This window comes from Elgaria multicarinata, chromosome 2, assembly GCF_023053635.1.
Source record: "Elgaria multicarinata webbii isolate HBS135686 ecotype San Diego chromosome 2, rElgMul1.1.pri, whole genome shotgun sequence".
In the NCBI taxonomy this organism is placed as follows: domain Eukaryota; kingdom Metazoa; phylum Chordata; class Lepidosauria; order Squamata; family Anguidae; genus Elgaria; species Elgaria multicarinata.
The window spans coordinates 34,841,378-34,858,125 of NC_086172.1; the positions used below are offsets into that span (position 1 = coordinate 34,841,378).

General features: G+C 39.4%; 1 protein-coding gene across 1 annotated transcript; it reads right to left on the reverse strand.

Annotated features, from left to right (window-relative positions):
• Positions 1-2,426: 2,426 nt before the first annotated feature.
• Positions 2,427-16,489, reverse strand: ZC3H15 (zinc finger CCCH-type containing 15). Its single transcript, XM_063116286.1, has 10 exons — positions 16,243-16,489; positions 12,187-12,288; positions 10,902-11,013; positions 10,648-10,800; positions 8,376-8,467; positions 6,022-6,204; positions 4,887-5,033; positions 4,640-4,744; positions 4,260-4,386; positions 2,427-3,178 (listed from the first exon to the last, which is right to left on the reverse strand). Exons 1-10 carry the CDS (start codon positions 16,327-16,329, stop codon positions 2,985-2,987), a joined length of 1,302 nt encoding a protein of 433 aa, XP_062972356.1. The 5' UTR covers positions 16,330-16,489; the 3' UTR covers positions 2,427-2,984.
• Positions 16,490-16,748: the final 259 nt, after the last annotated feature.

Sequence of the window (16,748 nt, forward strand, 5' to 3'; positions counted from 1 at the left end):
TGAAAATCATTGCTTATTAATGTATGTTTACAGATTTAGAGCATTATCAAATGTAGTGATTTACCCGTTACTATTTTTCTGTCTTATTACTAGGTAAGAATTTTAGAAGTCATTGTTGAACCAAGCCTATTGATAGTTTGCTATTTGATAAAATCTTGCCATATACAAAAATGTTGATAATTTGTTGACAAAAATGCTGATATATATATACAAACAAATGTGGCTGAAGTGCATATTTAGTCAAGAAACATTTTATAGTTCTGGACAAGAACATTTCATTACACATATTACATGTGAAAATCAGGAACCAAAAAGCCCCTGCCCTACATTAATTCCCATGTTACGCAATCCAGATGCAGCTTCATTTTCCACGTGGTTCACGATACACTGCATAAAGCATCTTAAGATGACTCAATACCAACATGATCTTGTCTTTTCCTCTGCCATCATTGAAATTGAATACAAAGTTCTTCAATGTGTTTTGAAAAAACAGGACAAGTATAAACACAATCAGCCACTACAATCCAAAGGCCCAAATCACTTGCAGGAAAAATAACACACATCAGTGGAACCATTTTTTATGTCATTCAGGTTTGTTTGGCATAGCAATAAATGTTAAAAAAACACTACAATGCTTCAAAAATAAGTTGAACCATCACATCTTAAACTTGCCACAAATGAAGTGGTTGGCCTGCTGCTGAACTTAAATTTTAGAGATGCAAGGTTTTTCCAAACTTTATTTGAAAAAGGAGAGTGACGTCAAGTTGCCCAACAGCTTCATACTTCCTTTACCCTTGAAACTAAGCATGCTGCTGCACTGCTTAAAAACACACACTTTTTTTCCTTTTTAAAAGCAGCATGTACAATAGACTTAAATCCATAATTCTGTTTTGTTCTGGGGAAAAATTAAGGCAAAGAAGCAAGATATGCAATCCAAAAGAGTTTCAACTCCTTTGCAAGGAGGGGTGTAGGATGAAAAATGAGTGACAAAGGAGAGAAGTGAAAAATACTTCATACATAAAAATCAACCCTGGAAATCCTTACATCAACATTTTCTATTTTAATCCAGCCAGAATCTAGTAGAATTCCAGGAAAGATGTTGATGACTGGCTGAATTCTACATATCTATCTTTTACACAGTAAGCTTATGTAGCATTATGTTTTAAACCATGTGTGGAAAACTTTCAGCCCTGCAGATATTGGTCTTCAACTCCTCTCTTCATCAGCTATAGCTAATGAGAGTTGTAGGCCAACATCTGGAGGGTTACGTGCTGCCATTTTAAACACATTTGTATGTGCTGGATGACCTGTTGCCTTTCACCAACTGGACTGACCAGGCAAGGCATTTCTAATTCCTGGTGCTCACAATCCTCACCTCCAAATAACGTTTGACAAATCATTGGGTCCATTCAGAAGACACTTTAAACAGAAGACACCACACTGGTTAAGCCAGAAAGCTAGGTCATGTTCAGAAGACACCTTAAACCATGGCTTTAACCACAGCGAATAAGGCTTTTTGCTTTATTCACCATGGTTAAAGCTGTGGTTTAAGGTGTCTTCTGAACACAGCCTGGCTTTCTGGCTTAACCATTGTAGTTAAAGCCATGGTTTAAGGTTTCTTCTGAACGGGGTCAATCCAGAGCAGGGATGGGGAAAGTATTGCCCTCCAGATATTGTCTGAGTGAAACTACAATCACCCCTCATCCTTAGCTATGCTATCTAGGAGTTGCAGTCCAACCAAATTTGGAGAGCCACACATTTCTCATCCTTGATACAGAATTTCTGGATTTGATGCAGTATATCCTGCTCATCCCAAACTGTGGGGGTAAAAGCATTTCTGAAATTAAGATATGATCTTCACATTCTAAGCCAAAGGTCTAGGGCACATGGAAGTTAACATTACTCTGAGAGCAATCCCCACTTGACTGCTTTGCAATCTATTCTGCCTGGAAAACCTCTCAGCTTTGCTACAAAACAAATGCAAATCATCTGCTTTATTTATTGTTGATTCAACTGGCTGACACATTATCTTAAATACAACTGCAATATGCAATTCATCTTTCTACTAGATGATTAAAGTTGCATCCCTTTGCCTCTAGATACTAAAGAATGTAGGAGAACCCTGCTCTAAAAGATTTTTTAAAGCAGAATTCCAAAATCTCAAATGTTACACTATATACAAGTGCATACACATGAAATACGCATGAGTAGGGAAATTAATCTAGAAAGAATGATGAAGTCATGGCAGGTAACATTTGCAATATATTGGGATTTTTCAGTAGGTAGAAGGAAGGAATGTCTTTTCACACCGAGTGGCAATCCAGAGATTGCAGCATAACCTGTAACGACTAATTAATACCTGCATAATTGCTTTTGTTTAGGTCTACTGCATATTTGCAAAACATGCATGTACACTAGAACCAACATGTTTTTCAATCAGATAGTCTTTATTTACACCTTTGTATGTTAAGTGTAAAGTTTAGAAGCAGGGCCCCATAGTTGAATTTCACTTTATTGATCTCTACTTTGAGCATCTGTTTGTTTTGACCAATTTCAGCACTTGAAAGACCATACCCAGTTCAATCAGTTATCACTTCGATTTTACCACACTGAGCTAAACGTTAAATCAGTCGAATATATCTCAAATGCTGAAGGATTTCACTTAGACTTTCTCACGGACCTGATAACAACATTTTCCTTCACACATCCTGGAAAAGTAGTTAGAATTTCTACTTCTGGCTGGAATTTCTTTACAATGTCATTGTATGTCCTCTCAGTGTACTATCTGGGTGGCTTATTATGAAGCTGGTTAAGACTGAATCAGGAAAAAAATGGGCGGGGGGGAGAGGAATATTTCTGCTGAATGCTCTTTCCAGAATCACATGAAGAACCACGAACACTCCATTTAAGAATTCTAGATAAAACAGATGGAGCCAGTATTCACTTTGTCAAATAGATTTAAATTCACATTTGAATCTGCTTGTTCATTCCTCTAAATCAAGCGTATTTAGTTCTTCTTCTAGTTCTTCCAAGTCCTCACCAGTAAAAAGATTTTCATCAACTGGTACTGCATCGATTTCTCCATTTTCCTGGGTGCCTTCCATGTCACTGTCAGCTTCCAAATCACTTTGCTCTCCATTTTCTAGTCTGCCTCCTGAAGCTTCACTCAGCTTGTTATCTGAAAGTTAAAACAATTCAAACCATGTACCATTTTTTCCTCTGATGTCATTATTAGATGTGGTTCACATGATCAAAATAAGCTACTGTGGCTTATCACCCGGGCATGGCTTGTCTTGTTGTTCAAACCCAGGCACCATGGCTTGTTGGGGGGGTGGGGGGAAGCAACCCTCCAATAACCCATGGGCTATTGTATAGTTATTGAAGGGTTGTTGCACCTACAGCAAGGAGAAACGAAGAGAGAACGGGGACAGTAGGACACTCTCCATTGGTTTGTTTGAGATTAGCTGCCATTTGGCTCTTCCTCTCCCTGAAGAGCTTCCATCTTTTTAAGAACTATGTGACTAAAGAATTGGTGCTTGAGTTTACCTGTTTTCCCTTTTCGACCCCCAGACATTTCCTTGCATGTCATGTCTTTCAGATTGTATACCTGTAGACAGGGACTATCTTTTTAATCCATGTACAGTGGTTAGTACATTTTAGCTGCTTTAAGAATAGTAAATAGATAAGTTCAGGATTCAACTGTTCTGCAACCATGTAAAAAAAAAAAAGAAAGAGAGCTAAAGTAGGGATATACAATTTGATGCCCTTTCCTCTAGTTTTCAGAGCGTCGAAATGATGGCGGGGAAAAGAATCAATGCCCTAATCCTAAATTCCAACTGAGAAATTTACTTTTTGTGCTGATAACTGATATAATTCATATCCTATTGGACTAAATAAATTATTGGTATGGATCTAATATATGCAACAGTGTACCCATTTACATATGCCCCAGCCTTGCACATCTTGCACACACAGAACAGTTGCCAAGCAATACTAAAAAAAAAAAAAAAGTATAACCTACCCCAATTAGTGTTTTTCAAAGTCTATTCTCTACAAACTTCCCAGAAAAATTATAAATTTAGCAGGAGTCATATTTTGGCACTAAAAGTTAAAATATAGGATAACTTTCAAAATCTAAAAACTACCCATTTCTTCACCAAATAGCAAAAAGAAAAAGAAAAGAAAAAAAGGTCAAAATCCAACATCAGGTGAGTAAACGTCCACTCATTTTCCAAGACTTTTATTCTCCAAAGCCTTACCATCTTTTTCAGCTGAAGCGTATGTGCTAAATCGTTCCATACTAGCTACAGTGATTCCAGTCTCATCCACGTCTTTTGGAACGTACAGGTTCAAGTCCACATCATTTACACGCACAAGTTCATCAACCTGAAAGGGGGGGGGGGAGAGGGAGAAGACACCTTCTTGTAAAACAGCCTTTCTAATTTTGTTCATAGCAGAACACTCAGAAGTTAAGACCTCCTGCAGCCTTAACCTACTGAGTCCAAAAGAGCAAGGAATCAGGTACATAACATTCCCAAATAATGGTACATTATATAATTATGAGGCTCTTGGACTGTGGAAGAACCTTATTCCTTGCCAATTTCTGAGCAAAAACACACAGTCCTTGAAGCTGTTTTACCTCATCTTCTTCGCACGTTCCTTGAATATAACGAGTGTCATCTGCTTCTTCATCATCCGCATCAACCAGTTCTGGCCGGAACTCAAACACTTCACGCCCACTGATCTAGCCAGAGAGAGTGAGCACAGCTTTAAACAGAAATACTGTGAAGGCAGATAAAGTATCCTACTTCATAGAAAATGACTGCCACTGTCTTGTTATATTAAGTAAATGTATAGATCATGCTATACATCAGAACAGAGCTTACCACCAATGCTTTGCCAGCCTTAAAGTCTGCTTTCCTTCTTTCCATATCTTGCTCTGCCTTATCAATCTTTTCTTGTCTTTTCCTTTTTTTCCATGCAAGAAAAGACTCTAAAGTAATTTTAGTAACGTTTGGTCCTAAGGCAGCTCGCTGTAAGATAAAAAACAACAGCATTAAGTCACAGAGCAGGCTTTTAGAAGGCTAGCTTTTTTCCTCCAGTGCATTAAGAAAAAGCCCCACAGCTTTTAAATCTAGTCCTTCTGCAGAGGTTTCAAGTTATAAATCCCTTCAGCAATAAGGGCTGCAACACTGCCATTGCAGATATGTCAACCCCTTTCCTGAGACTTGGTTGAACTGAGAGTCTCCATTCTTTTTATCATAATTTTCTGAGTCTACAAGGAACTATAAATTAAACAAAAACCAGTTGGTTACTCACAACCAGTTAGCGGAGAAAAATTAAATCTAACAAAAGGTTTAACTAAACTCTGACTGGGTTACTTTTAACTGTAGGTATCTCTTAATCCATTCATGTTTGTTTACAGGCCATATGTTACTGGCATATCATTGTACTTTCGCCTGTACCTGTGTTTATAAAGGTGTACAGAGTCTTTTGTATTCATATTAGTTTTGCTCCAATTTGCAATTAATTATGGTTGTTTAACTATACTTGACATCTTTTTAATATTAAAAATAAACGTTCTAGTATGTATGCAGCTTTAATATAATTAAATATCTGAGTAAACGTTTTCAAATATCTGATTAAACATTTTCAAACCAAATTCAATAAGACTAAGATATTCAGTTATATTCATTTTTGAATATGTGAACAGATTTTTTGTTTTTACCATTAAGCGTGGGTGCCCCCTGGAGTCAGGAATTCAGTATTTCTGCAGAAATTGAAACCCTAGTGGGGTGTTGTTTTTTTTAAAAAAAACACAAATCCAATCCACTAGAGTATTACAAAGAAGTGTATTGTGATCTGCTGTAATCCTACTAATCTATTCCAATTAAGGCTCTTCTGTATAGAAAACCAGATAAAGAATATTTTACTGCTACAATCACCACCAAGTACTGCACTCTCCCACTTACTACATTTAAGTGACAAACCACTTTATACAGCAACCGACTACAGCATTACCTCTTTTTCTATTAGATCTTCTAAAGAAATTTCTTCTTCTTTTTCTTCCTTTTTTTTGTCCTTTTTGAGAACGAAGCCAGGAGGAAGTGCGTGGCGGTACATACAGTTGTCTCCTCCACCAGGGCAGACCCAAAACCATCCATATTTATTGTTTTCAATAGCATCAAGGAAATACTTGCAGACCTGCATTAAACACTTAGCATCAAATTCTGTTTTTCCATTCTGTATTTTATATTCATGATATAATGCATCTTAATTTCTGGTGACCTTATCGAAATTAAAACTAAGAATTTGCCTGTAGTTATACCAAACCAGCTTTAAGAAACAGTCTACCTTACCCGTTTTGCCTCAATAGAACAAATTTTAAAACCCCAATATAAAAATCATGTAAGTGCCAAGTTGAAGTTTAGGGCGGAAAAGGTTTTAAGACGGAAACAGGGAGGAATCTCTTTTGAGCCAGGAGTCAGACTGCCCAAGTCCAAACCTGGTGGATTGGGTCAAGGAGACGGAGCTCCACCTGAAGCCCCTCCCTTGCTGTCATCAGCACCTTGTCACTCACTTTTTATTCCTGTGCAGAGAGAAGCACAGAGCTCTTCGCCTCTCTTTGCATAAAAAGAAACTTGGCCAGTGCATGCAGGAGCTTCTTCCCGCCCCACTCGTGTCCTGATTGGGGCAGGAAGGAGAAGTTAAAGGGATTCCCTTTGCACAGCTCACCCTCTAATAGAGGATGAATGGCACAAAGGGGAATCCCTTTGTAATCTCTGATTGGACAGCATGGAGATTCCTCTCCCCTAGGGGCGGGTCTTGGGAAGGGAAGGGCCCAAGACACACAGATGGTAGTCTAGACCTGTTGTCTAGATTGGGCTGCAAAACAACCTGAATTAGGCCCATAGGCAGGAGGTGCCTGTCCCATTATAAAGGTTTGGTATCACACCCTTCAGATGAAACTATTATGCCACCTTAACTCATTCTCCATTCATGCTGTCATAATCACTCAGTCATTGTACCTATTTTTAAAACTACTCGATACCTAAATGAGTAAATATAACATGATTGAATGCAGTCAACTGAACATAATAAAACACAGAGGCAAAATCTTGAGATGATAGTACATCTCACAGTGGCCACAAATTCAGGCAAACTATATAATGAGTCTGAATGCCCAGCATGGCTTTAAACTTATTTCCCAAATAAGGCCCCTCCATACCACTTTCTGGCTATATGACAAACTCTTTAACACTTCAAGGAGTTTAACAACTTGCATAGGAGAGCTCTACCTCCATTCCAGTCTGGATTCAGGCCTGGTTTTGGGACAGAATTGGCCTTGGTCACCCTGATGGATGACCTTCTTCGGAAGAGAGATGGTGGAGCGTGACCCTGTTACTTCGTCTCAATCTCTCAGCAGCTTTTGATACTGTTGACCATAGTATCCTCCTGAACCACCTCTGTGAGTTGCGAGTTGGAGGCACTGTTTTACAGTGGTTTGACTGCTACTTCCAAGGTCGGTCCCAGAGAATAGCATTGGGTGACTATACTTCAGCCTCATGGCAGCTGAACTGTGGCATGCCGCAGGGCACCATCTTGTCCCCAATGTTATTAAATATCTATATGAAGCCATTGGGAGTAGTCATCAAGAGATCTGGGGAAAGGTGTCATCAGTATGTTGAAGACATTCAGCTCTATTCCTCTAACATTTGTGTCAGTGGTTAGTGTGTGGTTAAGGAAACCAGAAACCAGACAGGGTTAATGGTGTTGTGTGGGAGCATACGGCTTGTGGTTAATGCTAACCACAGAGCCCTCAACGTTGTCTGAATGGGCCCGTTGATAAGTATCATTTCTATGATACTGAGTCGTGTTTTTTTTAAAAAAAAAACAAACTAATCTCATGTCTAAATCTTTTTTGAGGATTACAATTAATATCTAGTTTAAAATAAGTCCGAGTTGGACACATAGGTATTAAACATAACTACATGAAATACTCTCATTCTAAAGATTGGATTAGGTATTATTCATTGCATCTTAATATCTTCATATATTGTCATTGAGTGATCCCTGAGCTATTCTGTCCAATTTAAGACAAAACACCATACTTGGGATCATGAAAGTAATAAAAAATTTCAGCTATTGCCAACACTAGGTTTTTATAGTGCAATGACTGTTTTTCATCATAGCTTATTTATAGACACAAATCACATACATATGATGTTCACACTATGACTTTATAAATGCCTTTTTCTACTACAAGAGAGTCTACATATTGTGATAGTAAAAATGCACAAATCCTACATATAATAAGAAAATTTGCTAAAAGTTCTTAACTAGATACTGCAATACAAAGCAAGAGAAAGACATACTATTTGCGTTTTGGGTTTTTTCTTTTCAGCCTCACCATGCTTCTTGTTCACTACCTCCTCCAGTTTCTTTTCATCCCAGTTATCCATTGTGTCTAGATATAACAAAAGAATTCACTAAACAGAAGGAGGAAAAACCAGACTCCTCAAGACCACCAGCAACCTCTCCTATATATACATACATAAAAATAAAGAGTTGGATTCCATCTTTCTGTTTATGGAGTAGAAAAGATATAAAGAAATACAAGCCAAAGGAGATTGACTTTACCTTTTAACCCTGCCTTTGGTAGTATCAAACACAAATGGGAAATATTGTAGTATAACCATGTTAGCTTTCTCTTTGCAAATTCAAGGTGTAAGATTGGTATGATGCAAGAATCACTGAATTCTATGGGAGATCTACATTATCTCAAAAAAGAGTTCTTTGATTTGAATACGTTACCAAAGACACCAATACTTTCCATGCTGTTTTCCAATATGAGTACACAACATCCAAATCTCTTCTCAAAACCCACTTCTTCCACAAAGCTTGTGGCACAATCTCTCTGTCTTCATTCCCTGCCAAACCTAAGCCTAAGTATGTGTACCTAAGGCTTGTGTGTAGATTTTAGTTTTAAAAGAGTCAACAGTGCACTGCATATTGTTAGATTTGGAAAAAGGAACTCATTTCAGACAGTGAATTTGTTACATCAATACATTACAATTTCAGTTCTTCATCTATGCAACAGAAAACCAGTGTTGGGCAACTCTGAACATAAAAAGTTGTACAAAACGAGGGCAGTATATTAATAATATAGTCAATACTTCATAGTGGAGGTCGGACTAGAAGTAGGATTGGAGAACATATGTCAATTCGTGTAACAAGCTGAACAATGAACCTATTAAAATAATGCTTTGGGGTTAACCATTTCACAATACATGTATCATAGAGAGAGTTATTTTCATGTATGCATATTTGCCTTGCAATATAGTAGAGCAATTGGGTTGTATGTATGTATATTTCCCTTGTTCAGATGCAACACTAAACTATGATTTTGTGTTATGAGAACGACTCTGGGCAAGACTTGGGCTCACATGATCCCCATTCCTTTCGTCTTCTCATACAGCTGCGATTCTGAAAGCTTTTGCTTCCATTTTTAACTAACCATATTTTACCATGTCTAAACTTGGACAATGTATCCGAAACTATGGTTTAATGAAACAAGCCAGTTTTGTGGTTTGAAGTTGGCTTGTTCCAGTATCCATAGTTAAGACTAACTACAGTTTGGGTATGGACATAACACTATACTGCAATTAATTAAAAACAGAAGTGAAAGTCTCGGATCTTGTCCTTGCAGCAACTTTGGAGAGAAAGACAGAGCACCAAAGCCTGAGGCTCATTCGTGTGGCACTAAACAATTACAGTATTAAAGCTAAATAAGGCCATTGATAACAGCTTTCCCCCCCCTTCGTGTTATACTTATAATATAATATGGCCCACTAATCTGATTGATCTGTAAACTTCTAATCTTATGTTTGTTACCTCACAGTAAAAAAAACAGAAAAGCACCACGAGGTGTGGTTATCTGGCAATTCCTTTTCTTGATTTTAAGTAATGGGTTTGTCACCATCAGGTAACAAAATTGCAACAACCATCTTGGGTTGGATCCAACATTTGCCTTCCTTGAGAGGAAGGACTCCACATGTGGAAGGTCCAACTGCCTGCTTTTTGCAGCTCCCCATTATCACCATAGCTCACACCATTTCAGTTTGGTCTCTTCACCCTGTGTAGCATTTTCAGTGGGTTGGAGGTGCTGCTATGGGAAGGACAGGGCAGGCAAGTCTACTTCCACCAACATAATTGTTCCAGCTTAAATCTGGATCCAACCCATGGTTAAACTGCTTTAAAAACTGACTGTATAAACTACAATGATTATGAAAACACAATTACATGTAATTTGTCCTTCTACATAATCATCTATAGAAATTGAAGAGAACCCTCTTCAGCTACCCTATTTCTTCAATTCTAAGACACACTTTTTTTCTCATATAAACTTCTCCAAAAATGGGATGCGTCTTAGAATCGCGGGTGTGTCTTAGGGTTTTTTTTTCTGTTGGTGGTACTGAAATTAGTGTGCGTCTTACAATCAATAGCGTCTTACAATCGAAGAAATACGGTAAGTCTTTCACTTATATGTCCACAAAGGCATAATTTGCTCTAAAAACCACAAGACAAATCTATATATATTTGTTCAATTTATTCAAAATAATTATGCCATTTCCAGAAGTAACGTACCTTTTTCAAGATCTTCATCTCTTGCATCAATATAAACGCTTCTCTTTTCACACTTTCTCTCCAAAGTCAAGTCATGAGAAAATTTGCACTTGTCTCCTTTCGTGCATTGCCCTTGCTTAAAGAAAGCACAGACTACTGATTTTGGATCTGCACCTGTAACATATGCGGCTTATTTAACATCTTTCCAGATCAAATAAAAAACAAATCTGAGATACGCAAGGTAAGAAAATGCAAGTCAGCGAATGAAAGGTTACCTTTACTGATTTTCTGTGCAGCAACCACAGGTTTGAAAAGCTCATTCAGCTCTTGTAATTCTTTCTTCTTATCATCTTTCTTTAATTTCTTGTCACCATCTGTTTGAACAGCCTATAAGGAAATACCATTTTATTATTAGTAATAGATAATTACAAGACTAGCAAAAGTGCACAACTGCATATTACAGCTTTCAAGATGCAGCATTTTATATAGAATCTATAAGCACTATCCAGAATAACCCAGTTCAAATGTAACAACGAACTATGATTAGCATTATGTGACTAAGCCTGAGTAAACCTTGGGTCCGTGCTCTCAGCTCTCCTCTGGCATGGCTGCAAGAAGCTTGGAAGCATTCACTTCCATTTTTAGCTAACCACAGTATTTCAACCCAATCTAGATAAATTGTGGTACATCTTAACTATGCTTTACTGAAAGAAGCCAATCTCAAACCTTGGCTTTTGAAGCGGTCTTATTTTAAAAAACAAACAAACCATAGTAAAGATTGATTTAACCACAGTTAAAGGCAGAACCTAAGTTAAGTGTCTATTACCTCCTTCCATATTCCATATTAAGACTCTATGGTTTCAATAGCAACCAGCATTTTTCATCCGACACCCACCCAGCCACCATCTTAGGCCATAGCTAGACCTAAGGTTTATCCCTGGATCGTCCAGGGGTCAAACCTGTTCATCTAGGTGACACACAGGGGATCCAGTGCTCAGGCAGGGGTGAACCCTGGATGATCCCAGGATAAACCTTAGGTCTAGCTGTGGCCTTAGTCTGATGAAGAGTTCTGGAGACTCAAAAGCTTGCACACTATTTTGTGACATTTTGGTTGGCCGAATAAAAGTATTGCCCTAATATGGATTTTGGAATTACCTAACTGTTTAATTATGTGCATTCTAAGTCGTTTTAAATCTGTTCTCCAGAAACAAGCTGCCATTAGAAACTGCTTATCTGAAAAATACATTTGTTTCAAATTTTACCAAAGTATTCAACTTAGGGCAAGGCACCAAGGTGCCAAACTGCTTTCCTACAGCCCACCACTGTCTCATTTGCTGGGAGCTACACCCAATATCACAGAGCATTATCCCTGCCAAGAACGTGGATTACTCTTACCGATAACATATATTCAGTGAGCAAGGACCTATAAGGCTCATCAGTAACATAATTATCCCATCTTCTGAAAAATCCCTAGTCTAATTATGCAACATAATACAACAAACAATTGCATCATGATATATGCAAAGAGGTAAGAGCAAAGACAAATAAATATTTGCTTACCTGCCGTGGGTTTTGCTGACCAAATTTAACTTGGTGGGTCACAGCCTTGATAAACTTTTGCTGCTTTGCTCCTTTCTTATTCTTTAAGCCAAACGTTTTGTCCTACATTGGAAAGATTTGTTAGAATGTTACTAACATTAAATAGTTCAATGTTCATCCACTTACAGCCTTATAAGTAAAAGTGGGCTGCAGCCTGTAGTTAACAAGGAATTTAACTGCCCAAAGAATTATAAGATTTTTTTTAAAAAAAAATGTTTCCAAATTTAAGAACTTGAAGAAACATCAACCCAGGATAACAAGTTAAGATGACTGATTAAAACCAAAGTATTGTGATGCAGAGGATATTTAAAAAAGAACCAAAAAAAATGACATGTGATTGAATTGTGTCCAAGAATCCCAGACCCTAAGGTCAGAGGAAGCTGCCTTATATCAAGTCAGACCACTGGCCCACCTAGGCCAATATTGCTGACACTGACTGGCAGCGGCTTTCCAGGGTCTCAGGCAGGAATTGTTCCTAGCTCTAACTGGAAATGTTGGGGATTGAACCTGGGACGTCCTGCACACAAAGCACTGAGCTACAGTCCGATCCCATCATGTCATTTGAGATTTTTTAAAGCCATGTATGAATAGTGAGGCATCCAAATGAGGTGAGACAGGTGGCAATGAGAGACAGACTTTTCGATGGTGATCCTTTTTACTCTCCCAGGCATTTGAAGAACTGTTCTTTTGTGCTTTTAGCTCTTCACACTTTCAGTTTGCTGCTAGATTTGCTTAGATTTTATGTGCTACGTTGCTTTTAACTTTTACTGCTGGTTTATTTTGGGGGTTTTATGCGCTGTTTGTTCCAGCAACAGTGATCCATGCCTTGGTTACATCAAGGTTAGACTACTGCAATACATTCTACGTAGACCTAAAAAGCTTTCAGAAGTTTCAACTGGTGCTATATACAGCAGCTAGATTGCCAATTGGAGCATGGTATTGTGGTCATATTGCCCCTATATTGCTTTCTAGGCTCAATTCAAGGAGTTGGACTTAAACTTTAAAGCGCCAAATAGTTTAGGCCTGAATATCTGAGGGACCCTCTGTCTCATTATGAACGTGTCCAGTTATTGGGAACTATTTTGGATACCCGTACTTGCAGAGGCCCACTTGTCAGGCACATGTGTAAGAATTTTAATTTGGCTTTTGAAATTCTGAATAGTGGTTTTAATGTTGCTTTAATATTTTAATATGGTTTTGCATATTATTTTTTTATTCATATTGCTGTACACCACCTTGATGACATTTGAGAAAAGGCAGAAAATAAATATTATAAATAAATAAGATTATCACTGTTCACATTCTATGCTTTTAATTTACCAGTACACCACTCAGAGAGCTCTGATTGTTGGGCAGTCTGAAAGTACAATAAACAAACATACTACCCATACTCAATTTCTAATGCAATAGCAATAAAGTGGATGGATCTCAAACCTTCTACCACTTTAATCTTGCTCAGTATAATCGGGTCTATAGTTTAAAATATACCTCACCTTTCATCCCTTGGATTTTTCTCTATTAACTATAGCTAGGCATACAGAAGTATTAAACCTGAAAAACTATTTTTTAAAAGTATATGCCTTGTATCCTGATGTAGACTCACTGCTTTTGAAACTCTCATTGCTCCAAGATGAAATGATTTACATAATAAACACCAACTGTAGTATTTGTCTTTATACCTACATTCCTGGTCAAGAACTATTTTTCCCCAAAGGGCTCTTTTGAGGTAGAAGTGGAGGGCAGAAGGCTAGCATCTTACCATCCACTCCCCTAAAGTAGCCTTCCAGAGACTGATACTGTTAGATGTATCATTTTCTTAAGCAAAAAGCCATAAATTAATCTTCATTGAACAGTATTCTGGATTAATGTCCAGAAGCTGCCAAAAGACCTCCAATCCCCCTGGGAGAAGTATTTCATTTCATATAGAAAACGTATCAGCTCATTTAGGAATTCATAGTATTTGCCAGTTCCTTTTATTTCCCACTTCACAGCATGTTTTACTGTGACTGTGATTTCTATTTACAGCCTTCAATACATATGCATCATTATGAAAGATAACTGCATAAGATTCCCTGCTGCACACAACTAGAGAAAATCATTGTCACCTAACCTACAGCACAACTGTATACAAGTTCTCAGAAGCAATTTGAAGATGCTTCGAAGCTGTACAGGAGTGCAGTCTAAGCAGCCTTCCTATTAAGTAAAGCACACTGAATTTGTGGGATTTACTTCCAACAACACATGCATGGGGACTGGTTTGTTAAAGACATTTAAGCAGACTCAACATTAAAACTGGTCATTTTTTCTGCAGCATCTGAGGAACAGTTCTAGTCCTTTTCCTTTCTGTCAAAGGAGATGCTGGGGCTCTTGTCTGCCTGGAAATACTGCCCCTGATTAGGAAACCCTTCAATTAATCCATGACGTGTAGAAATTTTACCACCCCAGCTCATTCTCATACTAATTTTTATTTATTTATTACTTTTCTATACTGCCCAAAGCCGAAGCTCTCTCTCTTTGATCCAAAGTTCAACCCCCAGCATTTCCAGGTAGGGCTAGGAAAGATTCCTGTTTGAAAACCCTAACAGCAACTACCACAAAATATAGATCAGCCTTCCCCAACTTGACAACTTCCAGCATTCCTGAATGTTGATGTGTCCAAGAACATATTCACATGTTTTCTGTGTAGCCCAAAGGCACACTCTGGCATTGTAACAGATGCTTGTCTTTCCATGGCTCTTTATTCATAACCATGCCAGGCTTCAAAATAGCACATGCAACAAGTGTGACCTCTGTTTCTCCAATAATAAGTACACAGTCCTGTCTATTATTATTATTATTATTATTATTATTCTTATTATTATTATTATTATTATTATTATTATCCCGCTTTTTGCCCAATGCTGGGCCTCAAGGCGGCCTTACAAAGTTTAAAACATACCTGGGGGAGACGGACATAAATGTTTAAAATACACAACAAAATTATAAGACATTAACATAGATGGAGGGCCAGATTATTCTCCAAAGGCCTGCTGGAACAAAAAAGTTTTAGCCTGCTTCCAAAAGCCCATCAAGGAGGGAGCCAGCCTAGCTTCCCCAGGAAGAGTTCCAAAGCACTGGAGCAGCCACCGAGAAGGCCCTCTCCCTTGTTCCCACCAAGCTCGCCTGTGAAGATGGCAGGACTGAAAGAAGGGCTTCTCCAGAAGATCTCAAAGCACGGGCAGGCTCATAAGGGAGAATACATTCTTTCAAATAACCTGGACCCGAGCCATATAGGGCTTTATAGGTCATAACCAGCACTTTGAATTGAGCCTGGAAACAGACTGGAAGCCAGTGGAGCTGTTTTAACAGGGGAGTTGTATGCTCCCTGTCTATTGCTCCAGTTGCTGTTTTTAAGGACCTAGTTTCTTTTAAAAACTCAATAATCAATAATAAACATAAGCAGAGAAAATATAAATGGGAACTGCAATAGTAAGTATACTAAGCCATTCCTACTGGCTAAAGATTTTGGACCAAAGTCAGCAGCAACAGCCTCCTAAAGCTTCATTCTCCGACGTTTCCTCGGGCAAGAGTGGGCTAAGTCAGCCTCAGCCACCACCACCACCCAGCTCCGGGGTCCTCCAGGATTTCAGGTCTAAAACTCCCAGCATTCCTGACTGCTGGCCATGCGGGGCAGAGGTTTCTGGGAGTTGGAGTCCAAAACATCTGGTCGGGCCTAAGTTCTCACCGAAGCGGCCAACCTGGGTCTGGATCACACCATTTCAGTCTGCATAGGGGGTGGGGGTGGGGTGGGTTCCCATGACTGAATGCTCCTCCGCATAGAAAGCTGGGGGACACCCAGGGAAAAGGCCAGGAGAACTCCTTCCTCGAAGATAACTCCTTTGTAACACTACCTATAGATAGATCTGGTGAAGCCGTGTGAACCCTCCACCTGCGCTCCGAAGTGGTTCAGCCCGTACAGAGCTCGATGCCGATCCCGGATCCCCACAACCCCACCCGGTGGGCAATTCCAAGGCTCACCTCGATTATCTTCTCCTTCTTCTTCTGATCCGCCTTTTTATTGCCCCCCGCCGCGGCGGCCGGGGCGGGCTGTTTCTTGGGGGGCATTTCGGGGGAAGAGGAGAAAAGGAAGGAAGGAAGGAAGAAGGGGGAGAGGAGGGGAGAGGAAAGGAAAGGAGGCGCCGCTGAGGCCCAGAAGGCGCCGTTCGCCTTTCCTTAACGGCCAAGCGAGGCAGTGGGGGGGGGGTGAGGAGAGAAACGGGGGGGGGATAAGTTGTGAAGGAAGAGTAATAGAAGCGAAGGGCGGCCGAACGAGTGCCCCGCGTTTACGACAAGCCGTCAGTGACGGAAGTAGCAGAGCATTATGGGACGGGGAAGGAAAGACAATTCTACGGAAGCGAGCAGAGAGACACGCGCGCGTGCGGCGGCGGTAGCAACGCCGGCTGGCCTGACTTCGGTCCCACAGTGCATTGCGCGAGCTACAGGCTGTCGGGTGGAATCGCGGGGCGGGGCTAAAAAAGGAGCCC